The 19,800-nt window shown below is 41.1% G+C and overlaps 1 protein-coding gene across 1 annotated transcript; it reads left to right on the top strand.

The window, feature by feature from the left end:
* The first annotated feature begins 2,951 nt into the window (after window positions 1-2,951).
* znf281a (zinc finger protein 281a) lies at window positions 2,952-16,448 on the top strand. Its single transcript, XM_063018994.1, has 7 exons — window positions 2,952-3,066; window positions 8,223-8,705; window positions 12,271-12,372; window positions 12,919-13,042; window positions 14,194-14,277; window positions 14,371-14,489; window positions 14,760-16,448. The coding sequence occupies exons 2-7, from the start codon at window positions 8,280-8,282 to the stop codon at window positions 16,314-16,316; spliced, it is 2,412 nt and encodes an 803-aa protein (XP_062875064.1). The 5' UTR covers window positions 2,952-3,066; window positions 8,223-8,279; the 3' UTR covers window positions 16,317-16,448.
* Window positions 16,449-19,800: the final 3,352 nt, after the last annotated feature.

Here is a 19,800-nt window from a genome sequence, read left to right as displayed (position 1 = left end):
GGAACACAGCAGCTCTCTGTGTTCTCTGATGTGTTCATGTGAAGCTCTGCATTCATTTCATTTGTTTATTATTGACATTCTCAACTTTCTTTTTCTCTACTCGCTCATTTATTTATTTATTTATTTATTTTTCTTACGCTTGAAACTCTTGAGTCCAGTTGCCTGCAACTTAAATTTGAACTAATGTTACAGCGCCATCTGGTGTTCATCATAGACATCACAGTGGCGTTCAGTTATTGCTGTGAATTCCCCCCTCTTATACTGTATTTCACTTTTATTAACTTTTTATAAATATAATCTTGTTATTGACTGATGATTAAACTCAATCATGGTTACATTTCATTAGGTCAACTATTCACATTAAACACATTAATTTATAGGTGATCTCCTAAAGTGCCCCTGTGTTCCAATAAGGAACCAGGATTTTCCATTATCATGACATAATAATAATATAATAATAATAAAATAATTATAAATCTCAGTCGCCTGTTAATCGAGCTTTTTAGTTGGTTATAGATACTTTAAATCCAAGTTTATACTTAAATGCAGTAGCCCTGGTAACCACCTCCCTTACTTTGCCTGTGTAGGTACCAAACATTATATACAATTTACATATACAAATATACATTTCTTTTATAACAAAAAACTACAACTTTTCAAAACAAATGAATATTTAGGGCATACTCTGTTAAAATACAATTTTACATTACTGTACCTATATGATTGGTAGTTGTGCTAATTTATGTTAGGCACTATGTCATGTTGATGGTGCTTCTGATGTTTGTGTGTGGTGTCCTCTTGGTAAGAATAAACTATTTTGACCTATTTATTTATATTTAACAGTACAGAATATAAACATGTGTATGAAAACGTATTATTGTAAAGCAGCTTTAAATTCTCTTCTGTAAAGTCAAGATGAGATGCAAGTCTCAAGTCTGGTGAGCTGGTGAGAGTTGTGGGAGTGAACCATGTGTGTGCCTCTGTGTCGCCAAGCTATTCAACTATCCTAGAGAACTGAACACAGTGAGTTAAATTCATCACTGTGAGACACCACCAACACAACACAACAATTCTTTATTTTTAACGCAAGCAGGGTCGGTTCTTTGATAAACTGATCTCATACAGTAGTATCCACAAGGGGGCGCAATTTTACTAGTAGTAAATGCTGTAAAACAAACTATAAAACATGTAAACTTGGCACCTTAAAGATCTGGAAAGATTTTGTATTAAGTGTTTTAGATTCATAAACAGCCAAATATTTCCAATTACTAGTTCAGTACCCACTGAGTTCAGCCATTAACCACCACGCTCATGCAAAAGTGCAGTTCTGTATTTAATTATTTATTCATCTTTTGCACTAAGGTGGAAGATAAACAATGATGATGAACCCTCACTATGGAGTAATAATAGTACTGGTCTTTTTATCCATGTTCTTATTAAATTAATATGCATCAGCACACACAGATTACTCTCCATGGGTCCTGATAATCACACAGATTTCTTCACGATTGTCTCAGCAACCATTGTCGGAGTAGAAGATAATCCTAATACATAATAAAGCACTGGAACAGCGGGTGTTCTCCCTACAGCTAGTTTGTTGTCTTGGAAAGAAAGGGGACTGGTAACAAATAAATATAATGTTACCCCACCAGTCTGGTGCTGATGAGACTAAACAGCTGTTTGATTTCTCCCAATTCTTTAGCAGTGCTCTCTCTCGCTCTCTCTCTCTCTCTCTCTCTCTCTCTCTCTGATTTAAGTTTAACCCATAATATAACAACAAGGAACAATAAGCAGACTCAAACATAATACCGATCAAACAAACAAAATGACTCAAGTTCAAATTCATCAAGCGTTATTGGCATGACAGGAAGGATCTATGTTGCAATATACAATTAATCATTACAGCTATGCGTGTACATCATATAGATAGATGATCTGGACAAATAGACAGACAGACAGGTAAGTAGGTAGATAGATGGATTGATGGATGGATGGATGGACAGACAGATAGATGGATGGATGAATAGATAGACAGACAGACATACAGGTAGACAGACAGACAGCCAGGTAGATAGATAGACAGACAGACATACAGACTGAAATACAGACAGACAGACAGACATACAGACTGAAATACAGACAGACAGACAGACAGACAGACAGACAGACAGACAGACAGACAGATAGATAGATAGATAGATAGATAGATAGATAGATAGATAGATAGACAGACAGTTATATAGACAGGAGGACAGACAGATAGATAGATAGACAGGTTGGTAGACAGACAGACAGACAGACAGATAGATAGATAGATAGATAGATAGATAGATAGATAGATAGATAGATAGGTTGGTAGACAGACAGATAGATAGACAGGTTGGTAGACAGACAGGTTGGCAGACAGACAGATAGATAGATAGATAGATAGATAGATAGATAGATAGATAGATAGATAGATAGATAGATAGATAGACAGACAGACAGACAGACAGATAGATAGACAGACAGGTTGGTAGACAGACAGATAGATAGACAGGTTGGTAGACAGACAGACAGACACGGTATGTCCAGTACAACCCCAAGCTCAGTAATGTGCAGTATTCTGGTGTTTTGGTGATCTTAACTGGTTGAAGTGCGCGCTGGATGTGAGTAGTACTCCTAATTTTGTGGTATGTTTGTACATTCTATTATTTAAGTTCGATTCTGTTCTATTCTGTTACCCTTTATTTTTATATGTATTTACACGGGGCAGATTATAATTGCCCTTGATTGGTGAGTAAGGATGGGAACGTAAACCTCCCCCTCCCTATCACCCCATCCTCCCCCCATCCTCCCCCCTCCTCCATCCCGTCTCACACGCGGGCTGGCTCCTCGCGGGACCCGTCTTCGTTTGTTACCCACAGTGCCCCGCGCAGAGTGAACATGGAGGAGCGCAGGGGGCGCGGGAGAACAATGTTTAAGCGCTGAGGAGTGAAAGACGGGACCGAGCCGAGCTGTGGGGAACGAGTACGGAGAAGAAAAGACAGAGCGGGGGAGCGGCGGAACAACGCGGGCCTGCTGAAGGTCAGTAAGCGGGAGAGCAGGGAGAGGACTCGCTCAGTCAGACAACAAAGGCACCGCTGCACTAACGCTCCGCTAGCATTAGCCACTTAGCACGCACCCAGCATCAGTTGTATTGACGCTCCGCTAGCATTAGCCACTTAGCACGCACCCAGCATCAGTTGTACTGACGCTCCGCTAGCATTAGCCACTTAGCACGAACCCAGCATCAGTTGTACTGACGCTCCGCTAGCATTAGCCACCTAGCACAGACACAGCATCAATTGTTCCCGCACAGAGACGCATGGCGGAGCTTTTAATAACCAACACCGCGTTACTTCATAATTGTGTTTATCCTTTATGGTTTGAATTTACTTTAAGCCTCCAATACCTCCTGTTTTTCACTTTTAACTGTTATTGCGAATGTTCTTGGATGTTTTTTGAATGTGATGGGATGTTCATACAATCCTGTATGTATCCATATATTTATGAACATACAATAGAACACACACACACACACACACATATGTACATATATTTATTTATTTATTTGTGTGTGAACTTTCTTTGTGAAAATAACACCCCATGTGGACAAACAAATATATAATTTAAATGCTACTTATTTGTTGAAATTAATGTTTTATATTTTAGCATTCAACATCACTTACACATGCCACGTTTTATAATAATATATTAAGTAAACAACTGCCAGGTCAACCTAAGTAAATTGTACAGAGGGCCACCTAGAAAATCAGCAAAACTATAGATGTACAGATATGTACACACACACACAATTCCATCATGTCTCCATCGTGTCTGGAGCATTTGTAGTCAGCTGCACACAAAGCTGACTCAGATTATAACACAGCATTGGATTTCCTTGTGGTGTTGCTCATGTGTGTGACAGATCTGCAGCTCTGTTCTTAATTTACTCAACTGTGAGCTGTTATGAGTGGATTCTTTGTTAATCGATTGTCCCTTGCTTTATTATTAATATACACGCCATGGCTAGATTGGTGGGTTCTTTGGAGGTATACTTTATTATGGGCTTAATGTGGACAATGTTAAAGTTTATTGTTCGAATGTCTTTTCTGCATAGACCTTAAATGTTTGGGTGGACCGTTCTTTTACTTATTTAGTGTCCAGTACTTGAATTGTATTTCTATTGTAGTTATATTTGTTACATGAGATTTAATCAAGAATATGGCACTGTGCATTCTATTAAGATTTCCATTTTTGTGGAATTTAGTATATCGATAACAATGTAAATCGACTAATTGATGAATAAATAATAAATAATTGTCATTAATCAATTATGAAATTATTCAATAGTTGATTCCAGTGACCCGAAAAATAAACATTGTGAGATCTTATCGCTCAGAGTAACAATAGTTCAGTTATACTTATCCAAAGCAACTTACAATTGTGACTATACACAGTGCAAGCAATTGGGGATTAAAAGTCTTCCTCAAGGGCCCAGCAATGCTGACCTGGAAGTGGTGGGGCTTAAAACACTGACCTTTTGATTTCTAGTCTAAGTACCTTAACTGCTGAGCAACCACAGCCAGGTTTAGTGTGTTAGTGTGTGTGTTATGTCTTTAAGATGGGGTTTGATTTTAAGACGCACGTCCCAGTCAGAGTTCAGGTTGCAGTTGCCAGACAGGTTCAGTCCATTTGCATAGCTGAGAGTACCGTGTCCAGCCGTTGTTAACAAAGAGCAGTGGACTGTGTGCGGCAGTGTGAATAATTAACGCAGTGTTGAAAAGCTCAATCCTGAACCCATTAACCACCATTCATTTCACGCATGCGTTCAGCTTCCTCATAGGAAATATTCTCACACTCTTTTCACCCCTGTTTCCAGGGATTTGGCTGATTATAAGCGATGCGTACGGCTCTTATTGTCAGCCCTGTTGTACAGTGTTGGTTTTAACAGCCTCTCAGACTGAAGTGCTTTGAACATCTGTGTTTGTGTTGACAGCACCCACTCATTCATGAAGCTGCAAATATAGTAGCTACGAAAGAACGCTGGCCAGTATGTTTATGCCACACATCATTCTTTTAGCCACAGATTTTAAAAGTGATATTTAATTTACATTGGTTAAGAATTTGCTGTTTTTCAGTATAGTTTATAACTGCATAATTTAAAGTTCTAGGCATAGAGAGTCAGAACGGAGAGTCTAAAAGCATTTGCTTTTCAATTGTTCACATCGGTAAATAGTATTTGAATGACGTTTGAATAAAGTTTGCTGTTAAGAATGAAAATTAAGCTTTAACATCAGCTAGCTTATTGCTCACAGTCGTCATTAAACAATTATTTATTTGTAACACACTGTAGTTTTTCTTTCAATAACATGGACAACTGCACTGTAGCAAAACAATCCGATTTGTTAGTTAAATGTTTAACAGGTCCTGAAGCTTGCAGAATACTTACAACCATGAAAAACATTCTGATCGAACTCCCAAAGTACCAAAGAGAAAGTGGACGAGCATCCATACCTGGAACAATCAAAGATTTATTCAGCCTGAACAGGACAGAAAAGAAAATAGTTTCCTTGAAGACATAAAACTGTAAACACACATGTACAAGTCAGTGACCTAAAACATTACCTTATCCTTTCATGGATGCATCCAGTAGAAGCAAAACATGGCATTAAACATTAAATAAAATAAACCTGAATCTTGAAGTTTAAACTTCTTTCAAATATTGCTTAATGGTCTTTAAGAATTTGTGTTTTTTTATTAGGGCGTAAACGCTAAAGTGCTTCTCGTATTTAAAAGGCTATATTCATTTACTTGGGTACTTGTGGCTTGAACCTGATATCAGCCTTTATGTGTTTATACTATTGCTTTGGTTGTTGCACTTTAAGCCATTATTTTCTCCATTCTTATTGAGGGATCATATAAATGCCTGTAGAGGCTCAGCAGTCGTGCATTACATTTAGAATATGCATGAACATGCTTCGTGTGGGGCACCTTAGCACCAGAGACAATGCACTGAGTGTAAATCCACTTTAAGGAGCCTCCAGATGGTCTAAAAGACGTGACCATCGCTATCATTCATCATCTACACAGGCTGGGTTAAATCCATCCGTTGTGTTGTCGTCTTGTGCCATCTTTGGTTGCTGGCACATTTCTTAACTTGGTGCTGGACTAGTGATCAGAAGGTCCTGGTTCAAGCCCCATCACCATCTAGTTGTCTCTGTTGGGACCCGAAGCAAGGCTCTTAACCCTCAATTTTTTGGATTCTATTCTATGTGTGTGTGTGTGAGTGGAGAAACTCAGTAACCTGGCATCCATATTCCTCACCAATTGTGCAGTACGGCTAGCCTGGAACAATCAGGTTCATCCAGAAACGAACTGTAGAAAGTTGTGTAAATTCAGTGCCTTTAATCTTTTTGCCTCGAAATGTTATTTGCACAGAGATCATGCATGTGTAAACAGTTTGTACTGCGTATATTTACATGCTATTTACTTAAAGACTAGTTGAAAGCTTTTGTTTGCTTACTTAGTTCCAAACCTGTCCAGACAGTCTGTAGCTCACTGAGTTGACATTCACTCCGGCATGTTTTCGTAATGGATGCTGCTGTTTCATGTGTACAGAAATGCTTTGTGTACAGTTCATACAGTGTAGTGTTTAAGGTAGATGGAGTGGCTAGCATAAGTGTGTGTGCTTATGAGTGTGTTGGCAGGCTCAGTGTTTTCTGGCTGACCCATTAGCCGGTGTGATTAATACTGCTAAGCACTTAATGGCTGAATCACTCAGCTCACTTCTGGAATCCCTGAGGAGCAAAATGCCTCCGTCACACTCTGTGCTGTTAAAGGACATCCCGTACTTGCCCCCAATTTAATCTTCCTGTATGTTTGTTATTTTAATAATCTAAATAAAGCATTGGTAACAGCACAGCGGTGTGGCTGGTGGACTGAATGTCACACAGCAGCATGGGTCCTAAGGTCCTGGGTTTGTTCCTCTACTGTAGTTACTCTGAAGAGTTTAATACTGTGCTTTTCTTTGACCCACTGGAACTCTAACCAGAATAAGGCTTTTACTAAGAAAAATTAATATAGATGTATAAATATTTCACTGTTTTTTTATTATACATACATTTTCTGTTGCCATATTTTTATGCACGGTCAAAATTGTTGGTGAAATAGCCGCTCAGGTGGCGCAGCGGTAAAAAGACACGCTGCAACCAGGGCTGGATTCTGAGTACGTGGTATCGAATCCAGCTCTGCTTCACCGGTTCGAAGCTGAGTGGCTGTATGGGCAACGATTGGCCGGTTGCTCAGTTGGGGCAAAGAACCGGATGTGGGTCTCTCTCTGTCTCAATGCGATTACGACCTCTGCCGGCTGATTAGAGGCGCCTGCACAAGAGATGAGGAAGAGTGCCCTTAGGGTGTGTCTCTCGCGCTAGGTGGCGCCACACATCAATGTGTGGGTGGCAAAAATGCATCTGGCTGCTGCTCATGTTTCGGAGGGGATATGGGTTAGCTTTGATCTCCTCGGTCAGGGCAGGGTTCGGCATAGACAGAGAGGAAGCACGATGCAAATTGAACAATTGGATGCGCTAAAGGGGAGAAAAAGGGGGGGGGGGGGGATTTGTTGGTGAAAGAAGGGCCTGGGATACCATAGCAATTATTAAGCAACAACCTAGCAACCACCTAGAATACCATAACAACGGCTTATGAACCACCTGAAATATTAAAGCAGCCATTTGGCACCAAACAAGCGTCCTGTAATGCCTTAGAAACATCCCAGCAACCACCTAGATTACCATAACGTTATCAACCACATGAAATATTAAAGCAGCCAATTAATACCAAACAAGCATCCTTTCATGCCCCAAGAACAGCCCAGCAACCACCTGAAAAACTGTAACAACTGCTTAACAACACACTAGCAAACACCCGAAATACCACAGCATAAATCTAGCAAACACCCGAAATACCACAGCAAAAATCTAGCAACCACCTGAAATACCACAGCAACAATCTAACAACCACCTGAAATACCACAGCAACAATCTAACAACCACCTGAAATACCACAGCAACAATCTAACAACCACCTGAAATACCACAGCAACAATCTAGCAACCAACTGCTTAGCAAAATCATAGCCACCCTTTGTAGTTGTAGGATCTAGTACCTAAATAAATTGTATTTTTTCTGTCTGTATTTCAGGATGACCGTGGTGGACGTGTGTTAAACTCCATTATCTGGCGTCACTCGGTCTTCACCATGAGCCTAATCCAGGACAAGTTGGGCGGCGAGTTCCTACGCCCAGGTGGGGGCATGGACGCCGGCTTCGGCCCGGGCATGTTAATGTTCAGCCACCTGCCGCCTGTCACCAGCTTCACCCGCCTGGCAGGCCAGAGCGTCATGGCCGAACTGCAGCCGCACGAGCTCATCCTGAAGAAGGAGCGGCACTCGCCCGACTGCAGCGCAGACACAGGAGGAGGGGGAGGGCTGCCCGACGGCGTGGGCATGATGCACGGTGCGGTCAACTACTTGCCCGCTATGGGCATTAAACAGGAGAAGGTGTCTGAACTAGACTACAGGTTGCCCTTGTACTCAGGTGATGCAGGACAGGCTGGTACTGAGCTGCTGGATATGACGTTGAGCAACCATCAGAGCTTGCTGGTGCATGACCTCAGCATGGGAAACGTAAGTGTGTGTGTGTGGTGTGTTCATGTGTTGATGTGTGAGACCACAAAGCACCGCGCATCATAAAGTGCCAACTGTGGTTCTCTGTCTTTTATTGGATGAGGTTCTGTAGCGCTTTATACGTACCCTAAGCCGGAAATCTGGAATGAACTGGAAGTGTGTGTGTGTGTGTGTGTGTGTGTGTGTGTGTGTGTGTGTGTGTGTGTGTGTGTGTGTGTGTGTGTGTGTGTGTGTGTGTGTGTGATCTGAAGTTTTGCGGCCACATCTAGCTTTTATCAGGGCGGAGGTGGCTTGGTGGGTAGCACTGTCGCCTCACAACAAGAAGGTCCTGGGTTTGATTCTCAGGTGGAGTTGTCCGGGTCCTTTCTGTGTGGAGTTTGCATGTTCTCCCCGTGTCTATGTGGGTTTAAAATCCCTTATTTTCTTTAAGGGTTAAATATTTTCTGTCGTAACTGTATTTCTGTACACACACACACACACACAGATCTATAAAAACTGACAAAGGTTTTACTTAAGACCTAGTGCATACACCAACTAGGCACAACATTATGACCACTGACAGGTGAAGTGAATAACACTGATTATCTCTTCATCACGGCACCTGTTAGTGGGGGGGGGGATATATTAGGCAGCAATTGAACATTTTATCCTCAACGTTGATGTTAGAAGCAGGAAAAATGGATTTGTCAAGGGCCAGATTGTGATGGCTAGACGACTGGGTCAGAGCATCTCCAAAATTGCAGCTCTTGTGGGGTGTTTCCAGTCTATCAAAAGTGCTACAAGAAAGGAACAGTGGTAAACTGGCGACAGGGTCATGGGCGGCCAAGACTCATTGATGCACGTGGGGAGTGAAGGCTGGCCCGTGTGGTCCGATCCAACAGACGATCTACTGTAGCTCAGATTGCTGGAGAAGTTCATGCTGGTTCTGATAGAAATGTGTCAGAATGTACAGAGCATCACAGTTGCTGGGCTGTTTTGGCAGCAAAAAAAAGGACTAACACAATATTAGGATATTAGGTCATAATCTTATGCCTGATTGATGTATATTTGGTATATAATTATTTTTGTCCTGTTCTGGTATATCGGTGCTTCAGCTCTCATATAGAAGAAGCAAAGCTGAGTCTCAGATTAGCTATAAATCTGCAGAGGATTCAGGGCTGATAATAAATCTCTTCTGTGTGAACAGTGATGTCATCACCCTTCCATTAACATGAATGAGGGAGGTTTGGCAAGGACAGTAAGGATATGTTAAGACACACACACACACACACACACACACACACACACACACACACACACACACACACACACACACACACACACACACCTTCAGAGCATAAAGCTGTCAAGTATGCTCATGAGAGCACAAATTAGGCAGAAACACACATCTATATTTATCTATCTCTCTCTGTATATATATATACATATACACACACACACACACACACACCGATTAGGCATAACATTATGACCACCTTCTTAATACTGTATTGTGCTTCCTTTCTGACACCTTTCTATCAGAACCAGCATTAACGTCTTCAGCAATCTGAGCTTCAGTAGCTCGTCTGTTGGATCGGACCACACTGGCCAGCCTTCACTCCCCACGTGCATCAATGAGCCTTGGCCACCCATGACCCTGTCGCCGGTTTACCACTGTTCCTTTCTTGGACCACTTTTGATAGATACTGACCACTGCAGACTGGGAACACCCCACAAGAGCTGCAGTTTTGGAGATGCTCTGACCCAGTCATCACAATTTGGCCCTTGTCAAACTCGCTCAGATCCTCACGCTTGATCATTTTTCCTGCTTCAGTTATTCACTTCACCTGTCAGTGGTCATAATGTTATGCCTGATTTTATATATATATATATATATATATATATATATATATATATATACACACACACACACGCACATATATATATATATATGTGTGTGTGTGTGCGCGTGTGTGTGTGTATATATATATATATATATATATATATATATATATATATATACTGTATATATATATATATATATATATATATATATATATAAATAATTATATATAAATGAGCTTTGCTGCTGCACAGACAGCTGAGGGGTAAATTAGTCTGAGGCCGCGAGTCTCTCAGCATCTGTGTCTTTTCACTGCAGGCGTCGGCAGCTGACTAATTGTTCACATTTGCAAAAAAAAAAAAAAAAAAATCGGCCGTTTAAATTCACACTCAGCTGAGAAACGTCAAATAATTTGTCACATCTTGGCAACTCTGTCAAGATACGATCTCTCTTTTTATATTCTTTTTTTTTTTTTTTTTTTTTAGCTTTTAGCATGTGTGGAGATGTGGTTATTTTTCTTTCTTAGAGGAAATGAATAAATGTGGGTTTGTTTCGGCTAACTGTCTAATTTAATTCAGAATACGTGCCAAATGTACTGTTTGTCTGAAATGTACTCAAATTTACTGAAATGTCTTCTGTTTTATCTTAGTTTATTCTTACTTCCTGGCTCTTCTTCTTTCATTACATCTTTTCTTTTCTCTCAATGTTTTTCTGCATGTTTATTTTATTATTTCAGTTATTTTGCTCTTTTGTCCTCGGTTTCTTGTTCCCTCTTGCTCTTACAACATTTAACTGTTAGCTTTTTTTTTGTCTTGCTCCCTTTTTAATTTTGTCCTCATTTGTTTTCTTCTTCTCTTGGGCTCTTGCTTCCTTTTTAATGGCTTTTTAAATGAGTTCTTCATTATTTTCCTTTGCCATTTTTCTTTTGTTCTTACTCTTGCCTTTCACTCTCGTGTATATTTTCTAGCTCATTTGTTAATTTTTTGTTAATTGATTTTCCTATTGTGTTTTGCATTTTATAATTTATAGTTCTGTTGTGTTTGATTTTCTATCGCAATGTTTTTTTCTTTCCTGTTGCTCTATTCTTCTCTTTTTACCTTCAATTTTTAACCGTTTTATAAATTTTTTTCTTGGTTCATTTTCTTTAATACGGCTCTCTTTTCCTTCTACACTCTTTCGCTCTCTTTCTATTTGTTTTGGCTCAGTATTTAAAGAGCAGACTGAGAGGATCAGCTTTGTGAGGTGCAGCTCTTTGTTTGAAGCAGCTGTGAACTGGGATGAAAGTCGTCGTCACTCGTTTGCACTCAGCTGCTTATTAATCCGAACGGTCTTTTACATAAATGACAGAGGCTGAGGAAGCACATTTGCTCTCAGGGGAAAGATTTTGCGGGGTGTAAATAATTTTTTATTACCATGCCTTCTGCCACACACGCACGCACGCACGCACGCACGCACGCACGCACGCACGCACACACACACACACACACACAAGGCTACATAATTATAGCTCTACTGATGCCCAAACCAGCTCCTCATCATAGCTCCAATCATGAGCAGTTTTAAAGTGTCAGAATTTCGTGTTTTGACTGGTTACGTGGCGTGTTGTTGTTTCATATATTTCACTGATTGGCCCAGTGTTGTGTTTTCAGACAGGGTGCTCACAGACATGGTTTTTTTAATGATGTATGCTAATCTTTTTATGCTCTCTCTTTTTCTCTGCTCTTCTCTTTTGTTGTGCCCCAGCTGTCAGGGAGGCTGGGAAAGGACTCCTCAGAAAAGAAAGGCCGAAGGTCAAATGGTGAAGGACAGGAAGGCAAGATGCGACGGAAACGAGGAGAATCTAAGGTTCTATTCCTGCTCTTTAATAATATAAACAATATTAATAAAAATGTCAGTCTTTTAAGTATATAATAAGAATAAAGCTTTTGTTAAAAGAGGATGATCTGAATTGTTAGTTTACTCTTATAAACCACCAACACTGGTAACTCGTGTAACATGAATCAATATTATTGTGGTTTGGTTTGACATGCTGTGCTTTCTAAGATGCTTTTACTGTTTACCAGCGTTTTAAAGAGTGTATAAATTACTGTGGTTTTAATTAGTAGTGCGCCAGTTTTAACATGCATCCAGACTTTTGCATGTTTGGTTGTTTCATTTGAAGTTGCTCTGGTTATGAGAGTGCAAACCATAAGTGTCTAAGGGGCTTTTCCTCCTATTTTCCCCCAAATGTTAATAATGACCGAGAATACAGTATAAATAAGGCAGATACTTCAATTTTACTCATGTTTGTTGAAGGCAGTAATTTATTTTAATAAGCAATCATGGTTTTAGGTTTGCATTAATATTGTTTGAGTGCTGTGTGTGCTGACTACGTTTATTTTGTACCTGTAGTCTATGATGCTGGATCCAGATGGAGAAACGGCATCTCCCAGCTCCAAACCACACATCTGTGAGCACTGCAGCGCTGCTTTCCGAAGCTCCTACCATCTCCGCCGACACGTTCTCATCCACACAGGTCAGTGTAGTTTACCAGACTTTGCAGACAGACTGTATATACATAGATTTGACTCAAACTCCAGATCACTGAAACACTGATAATGAGGTGAACGTATCACAACACACGGTGCATCAAACCCTTCTGTTCAGGCTGCTTAGTTGCAGTCCAGTCAAAGTTTAAACATCAGAACTGGACATTTGAGCTAAAGAAGAAGATTTAAATCAAGGAAGGATCCTTCTGTTGTCTATGATCATGTGCGTGGTGTGAGATGGCACCAGGATGCCCGGTAGGACGATCAAAACATACAGATGTTAAAAGATGTACTGGTAATGTCCTGGTCCCAGATACCACAGGACTCGTTTAGATGTCTTATGGATCCTAGTTCCAATAGTCTTGTCAGAGATGTTTTGACAACATACTTAGCCAGTGCTTTGAAAGCTTTGGCTCGTCTGCATCTGTTTCACACACTATAAACGGGCAGCTTGGTGGCTCGGTGGGTAGCACTGTCGCCTCACAGCAAGAAGGTCCTGGGTTCGATCCCCAGGTGGGGCGGTCCGGGTCCTCTCTGTGTGGAGTTTGCATGTTCTCCCCGTGTCTGCGTGGGTTTACTCCGGGTTAAGTGAGGTTAATTGGGAATACAAAATTGTCCATGACTGTGTTTGATATAACCTTGTGAACTGATGAATCTTGTGTAACGAGTAACTACCGTTTCTGTCGTTGATGTAGCCTAAGAGTGTGAAACATGACGTTAAAATCCAAATAAACAAACACGACTCCTTTAGATGTCTAATTGAGCCTGGTTTTAATAGGTCAGAGATGTTTGACAGCATACTCAGCCTGTACTCTAGAAGCTTTGGCTTGTCTGTATACGTTTCCCCACACTATAAACAGTAAATGTATTTGTATTGTCTGTGGAAAAAAAACTGTAATCGAACCGAAATGAAAACAACCCTCAAGTTTTTGGAAAAAATTGGTCTTAAAGAGCACATCTAAGGAACAACACTTGACAAGGACTATAAACTGAAATATGAGAATTACCTACCTCTCCTACCTTGAATATAACCACTGTGTAAACACGGCGTAAAACATCTAAATAAACTAATATTGTCTGTGATTTTAATACAGGTGGTGAGTAAGGCTTAATGAGTAATGTGTTGTGTTTACTCCAGGTGAGAGGCCATTCCGGTGTAGTCAGTGTAACATGAGCTTTATTCAGAAATACCTCCTCCAGAGACATGAGAAAATCCACAGTGGTGAGTAAGATCTACACTCTTTATCGACTTTTCATCCTGCTTGCTCTTATTTATTTATTTATTTATTTTAATCTGCTTGCGTTTATTTTTCAGGAGAGAAACCGTTCAGCTGTGATCAGTGCAACATGCGCTTCATTCAGAAATACCACATGGAGAGACACAAACGAACACACAGTGGAGAAAAGCCATACAAGTGTGACACCTGCCAACAGGTAAAGCTCGCACGCAGCCGGCCCAAACTAGCACTTCATTTTCTAGGCCCAACAGTGTTACAAACAAACTACAGACACTCAGATATTTTAACTTTATAACTGGATTCCCATCATAGAGTACACATGAAATTAAATTTGTTTAATTATTTAAAGTTGGATAGTAAAATTCTGATAAATCAGACTGCTTTCACCTGAGGTGAAGATTTTGATTCAAATTTTTACCTTGAATTCTTAAACCACCCAGTAAGTGAGTTTGTGCCTCCTTTACAGAATTTCTCCCGGACAGACCGGCTGTTGAAGCACAAGCGGACGTGCGGAGACACTGCAAGGAAAGGTTTGGACGGTGAGGAGCTCGAGTTTGGCAGTGAGGAAGAAGGTGGGCACGGCAGCTACTCAATCACTCAGGGAAACGTGGGCACCCCCGGGCGCAAGCGGGGCAAGTCTAAAACGGGTGGCGTGGGCGGCAGGCGCAGGAAGGCTCCAGCGCCCTCGCACAGTCAGGAAACGGAGGGTTACGGCCTGCACGACTTTAGCACTGTGGACAACCATGGACTCTCTTTATCTTCATCCTCGGAGGTCCAGCCCGGGCCCAGCATGCACGCCGAACCTGGCCAAGCGCCTAAAATGGCTTTTAAGAAGGGTCACAGGAAGGGCTTGGAGAAGAACGGTGAGTCCAAGCCCGACAGCGTGGTGCTGACCGGTAATGCTGCTTTGGACGATATGAGTCTCATGCAGAGCACCAAGGCAGAACAGAACAGTAGCAACTACGACGATGCCATGCAGTTTTTAAAGAAGCGGCGCTACCTGCACACGGCCAATAACGGAGCTGCATCCACTGGAGCGCCCGGTTATGACGTGGGTGTCGGCCACATGCAGCCCCAGCCCGTAGTCGTTCAGTGTGCCGTTTCCGGGGTGATGGATGGCGACACTTCTTTAGGACTCCTCGACTCATCGGCTTTGGGTGACATCAAGCCGGACAAGTTGACCATCCCGGACGATGTGCTGCACAGCCTGCTGGAACACTACGGCTACAAGTCCGACATGAATTTCGATTTATCCCACGTGGACCTGGAGCCAGGGGTGGCAGAGGGAGCGGACTCTCTGGGTCCTGATGCCAACCCAGGTGGTGGGGAAAGAACATCCATAATGCAGGAATACTCGCGCTTCCTTCTGCAGGCTCTGGAGCGAACGAGTCACAACGGTGGCTTCGTCCTCGGCCCGACACCTTCCTCGTCCTCTTCCTCCTCAAGTGCCGTAGTGTCCTTCCCTACCTACACCACCTCCCCTATGGAGTTTTCCTTCGGTATGCCACCTTCGTCCTCCTCCACGACTCTTAATCCGGCCCCGAAGTCCCACTTCGGCCTGCTAGGAAGCTCTTCGCCTTTGCAGGGCTTCCATCATCTTCCAAGCGGCCTGGATCACACGGTGCACTCGCAATCCCAATCCCAGCATCCCCATCAACAGCTCACGCCATCGCAGGAGCTCACAGAACAGCTAGGGAAGCCACACACCACCTCCCCTCCCGCTCCCCCCCACACCCCTAACTCCAACACCTACCAGATCCTAGCGCCACCCACTGACCTCAGCGTCCAGAAAAATGGCCAGGTTTCGAAAAACGACGCCACTGGCTTCCCTGTGATCCCGACCAAGGGCTCATACCAGATTGAAAACTTTGCGCAGGCGTTCGGGGGGCAGTTCCAAGGTGGACGCAGACCACTCGGCTTCGGTACGGATTCGGGTGTGGACGTGGAGCAATTCTCAGGGTACAGCAGCCTCTTGGCTGACGTAAGTGACGCCAAAAGTCCACCGAGCCAAAGCTACGAGTAAAGCGGCTGCAGAGCTTACGCCTTCACGTCTTCTGCTATTTTGTCCTTTCCTGTATCATATTAATGTTATTATTATTATTGTTATTATTATTAATTATTTAGTTATTTTATTATTATTTTTGTATTGTTTTGAGTTGGTAATTATTTTGCTATTATGAAGTTTTCACCCCATCTGGCCTGAGAATTCAAATCGAAATGCGAATGAAGTTTTCTCTTACAATTTTCTCTTCACTTTTCTAAAAAAAAAGGAAACAATTAGTAATTTTTTATTCCTCTATGTAGTGTTGTAGAATCTGCTCTGTTAATCGATTTAACGTTTTAAGAAAAAAAATAGAGTAGTAAGTTAGTATTTTCCTCCTCAAATGATTCGAGTTTTAGCATGGTAAGTGATGATGTAGCCATTTCAGGGAGTAACCCTCGAATAATTTAAAAAAAAACATGTCTGTTACAAGATTTAAGTATTACTCAGGAATAAATGTAAAGGTGTACAGGAGAATTGTATCAGAGGGGCAGCAATAACGCATCGACGAGACGGACGGTTTGCAATTTCAAAAGCTTTGTGTTTTTTGGCTGATATTTTTGTATTACTTTGTAAATGCGTGACGCGTATGTGAGGAAACTGCTGCCTGCTCTGCTAAACTGATAACACTTTCCACTTAGCTGTATAGAGATTATGGTACTTTTATGTCAATGTGAAACGCTCACATTCTCCTTCAATAAGGGCCATATATATATTTATAAGAATATCTATGTGTGAAATAACATTTACAACCTTTGTGGGGAATAGTGGGTGATGTGGGGAGATACAGAGAGGGGAAAAGGGGGTGTCAGGTATAGGCCTAATGTAAATCTCCAGCTATACGCGACAGATCGACTCGGACGTGACATGAATCACGGCACTGCAGTGGAACGCATGGAAATGAATGAAAATGAAACGGCTAAATAAAACACTACTAAACCTTTTTTAGGAGGCAGTGACCTCTATAATGGCTATTTCAGATAACCAAGCCAGACAGTTAAATATAGGTCAGTGTAACCTAGAGTAATTCTATAGGTTAAAAAAACAGCCTGAGAAAAGTGAAGTGATAGGATTCAGAGCAATAATGACTTACTTAAGGTGGACTCTGATGGTCCTAGTACTCTGACATGTTTGTATTCCTCTGCCATTTAAATAATAATCCACTAAAAGACAAATTATAGAAAGCCGATACCTCGGCTGATATTTTTGGTTAAAAGCTTAATGTACAGCCCTGCTGCACTGATGTAGGAGTGAATGACCACTGTGTACAAACTGTAGCAACCATAGAGCGGCTCAAACCTTTCCAGAGCGGCTCAAACCTTTCCAGAGCTACTGTATGTAAATGGACAGTCAAGGTTGGTAGTACCACAGTGGGATTTAGAATAACAACAAGAAGATAATAAGTAATAAAAAAAATAAATGACACATATTGTAATACAAAATTATATAGATTACATTCGACTGTAATGTGGTAAAGTACACTTAATGTCAAAAGTTTACATACACTTGTAACAGTGGCTTCAGTTTTTAATGCGGCTGCTTTAAATTTATGCCAGTCCTGTTTTTTTTTGTGGGCATGAGGGCACTGAGTAGTCGCTTATTGTAGTCAATCATTGTTGCAAGGAATTAGGAGCCAATACTACAAAGTTAAACGAGAATTATGGAACCTTCTACAGCACCAAAATAATTATCCAAGTTTCTGTCTGAGTATTTTTGATCTGGCAGGAGTGCAGTGAACCTATTAACAGATTTTTTTCTGTTTAAAAAAAAGTGTGTTCCAATCATTTAGTCACCAAAAAGGTTGAAAAAAATATCCAAATATTTACTAAAATATTAAAACTCAAGTCTGCCACCCTTTGTAAGTGTTTGACTACAGCTGTACATTCTCTGCCATGCACAACAGCAATTTTGTTAGGGCTGCAGCTTCCTCTCTCTCTTTGTTTAGCAAACACTAATATTAATGTAAGCGAACACTAATAATATGGAATATTTGTTCAGGACAGATAAAGATCTAGATGAGGGTCCAAATTAATTTTTCATTATTAAGAAAGATACCTGATTTAAAGACCAGTGTTATGGTTTTAGAAAGAACCACTAAAACTTGGTCCATCTTCATTGTTGAATGAAGTTAATTGCTGAATTGCTTGGCGTCCACTAGGTTTTAATGTACTGCTTCATTTTTGTAAAGGTAGAACTGACTGGTAAAAATGTGATCTTAAATCTGTGTAAAGCGGTTTTATTTATTTATCATTAAGACTGTATTTATTACATATTTCAAAAGTTTAATGCCTCTGGAAAAGTCCAGTCTGGAGATTTGCATTAGGCCAATACAATACAAAACATTAGGCCATGTGGATCAGTAGAGGGCGCTATGAATTAACAAGTAACATGTACGAGTGCCTTTGGCACACACCAGCTCATAGGACTTTAGCTGTGCCTCTTTCATTCTTCTTCTTCACCCCCACCTCTTCCCCTGTCCCTTCATTACCTGGTTCCCTTCTTCATTTTAGAGTCCAGTCGCAAAGCACTTTTTAAACACGTTGCTTTTTTCCGGGTTGATCATGCAGGATGTCCACTGTAGCAGTAATACTGGTTTAAAAGAGCCCATGTTTGGATGCTGGGAATGCTGTTGGGGGGGGTGTAGTAACGGGTGGGTGAGTGTTTTGTAGTGACATGGTCTTACATTTTATTAGCTTAATCTTGATAGTTTGGAACTGGGTGGGTTTTTCGGTGTGTGGGTGTGTCTCTTTTGTACTTTTGGGAGGACAGGTGGTATTTCTTTAGTTTTAAAGAAACTTAGTTTAGTTTTATTTCTTTAGCTGATCAGAACGGCCCCTTGTTAGCGTAACTGAAAGGTCATTGAAATGTGCCACTCTTTGCTGTGAGTGATGGCTGAAGCGATCCAAAAAGCAGTGCAAGTCTGTAATATTGTCGTGAGCATGCAGGGTGATGTTTAATTTACCTACATAACGTTGTTTTTGTAATGTTTTATTTAAAAGTATTATAAATCAGTCACCATGTTGTCTTCCACCACTGCTGCCGACTCGTCCTTGAATCACGATCAGTACGGCCTCTTTATGCACTGACTAATTCTGTAGACCAAACCTCGTAATCGTTTTTTGGGAATGTTGGGAATCAGGACGTGACCACTAGAACCACATACTGTGTTTGTAGCAAGTCTGGGTACTGTTACCAGTCACAACGGTTAATCACTATTACCTCGTGTCAGTGAGAAGAAGGCAAACAAAAAAAGGAAGTTTGCATGTAGCAACAATAATTTTGCTTTACATTTTGTTTAATTATTTGTGCTTTAAGGTTTCCCTAGTCAATACACTAAAAACTCAGTTTAAATTTCCACATCATTGCATTGACACACTTGTTGCTGGAAATACCACAACTGCATTAAAAGTGGTTATTTTTTGTGAGAATCATGTTGCTGCCTCAATTACATAAATGTAATGTCTTT

Source organism: Trichomycterus rosablanca, chromosome 22, assembly GCF_030014385.1.
Source record: "Trichomycterus rosablanca isolate fTriRos1 chromosome 22, fTriRos1.hap1, whole genome shotgun sequence".
Classification (NCBI taxonomy): domain Eukaryota; kingdom Metazoa; phylum Chordata; class Actinopteri; order Siluriformes; family Trichomycteridae; genus Trichomycterus; species Trichomycterus rosablanca.
The sequence above is the reverse complement of the archived record's forward strand: the minus strand, read 5'-3'. Positions and strand labels throughout refer to the sequence as shown.

Excerpts from the sequence above, each read along its gene's own strand:
- znf281a (XM_063018994.1), top strand. The coding sequence starts at position 8,280 with ATGAGCCTAATCCAGGACAAGTTGGGCGGCGAGTTCCTACGCCCAGGT. Across the intron at positions 8,706-12,270 it reads ATGACCTCAGCATGGGAAAC|CTGTCAGGGAGGCTGGGAAA; the intron begins GTAAGTGTGTGT and ends GTTGTGCCCCAG. Across the intron at positions 12,373-12,918 it reads GGAAACGAGGAGAATCTAAG|TCTATGATGCTGGATCCAGA; the intron begins GTTCTATTCCTG and ends TTGTACCTGTAG.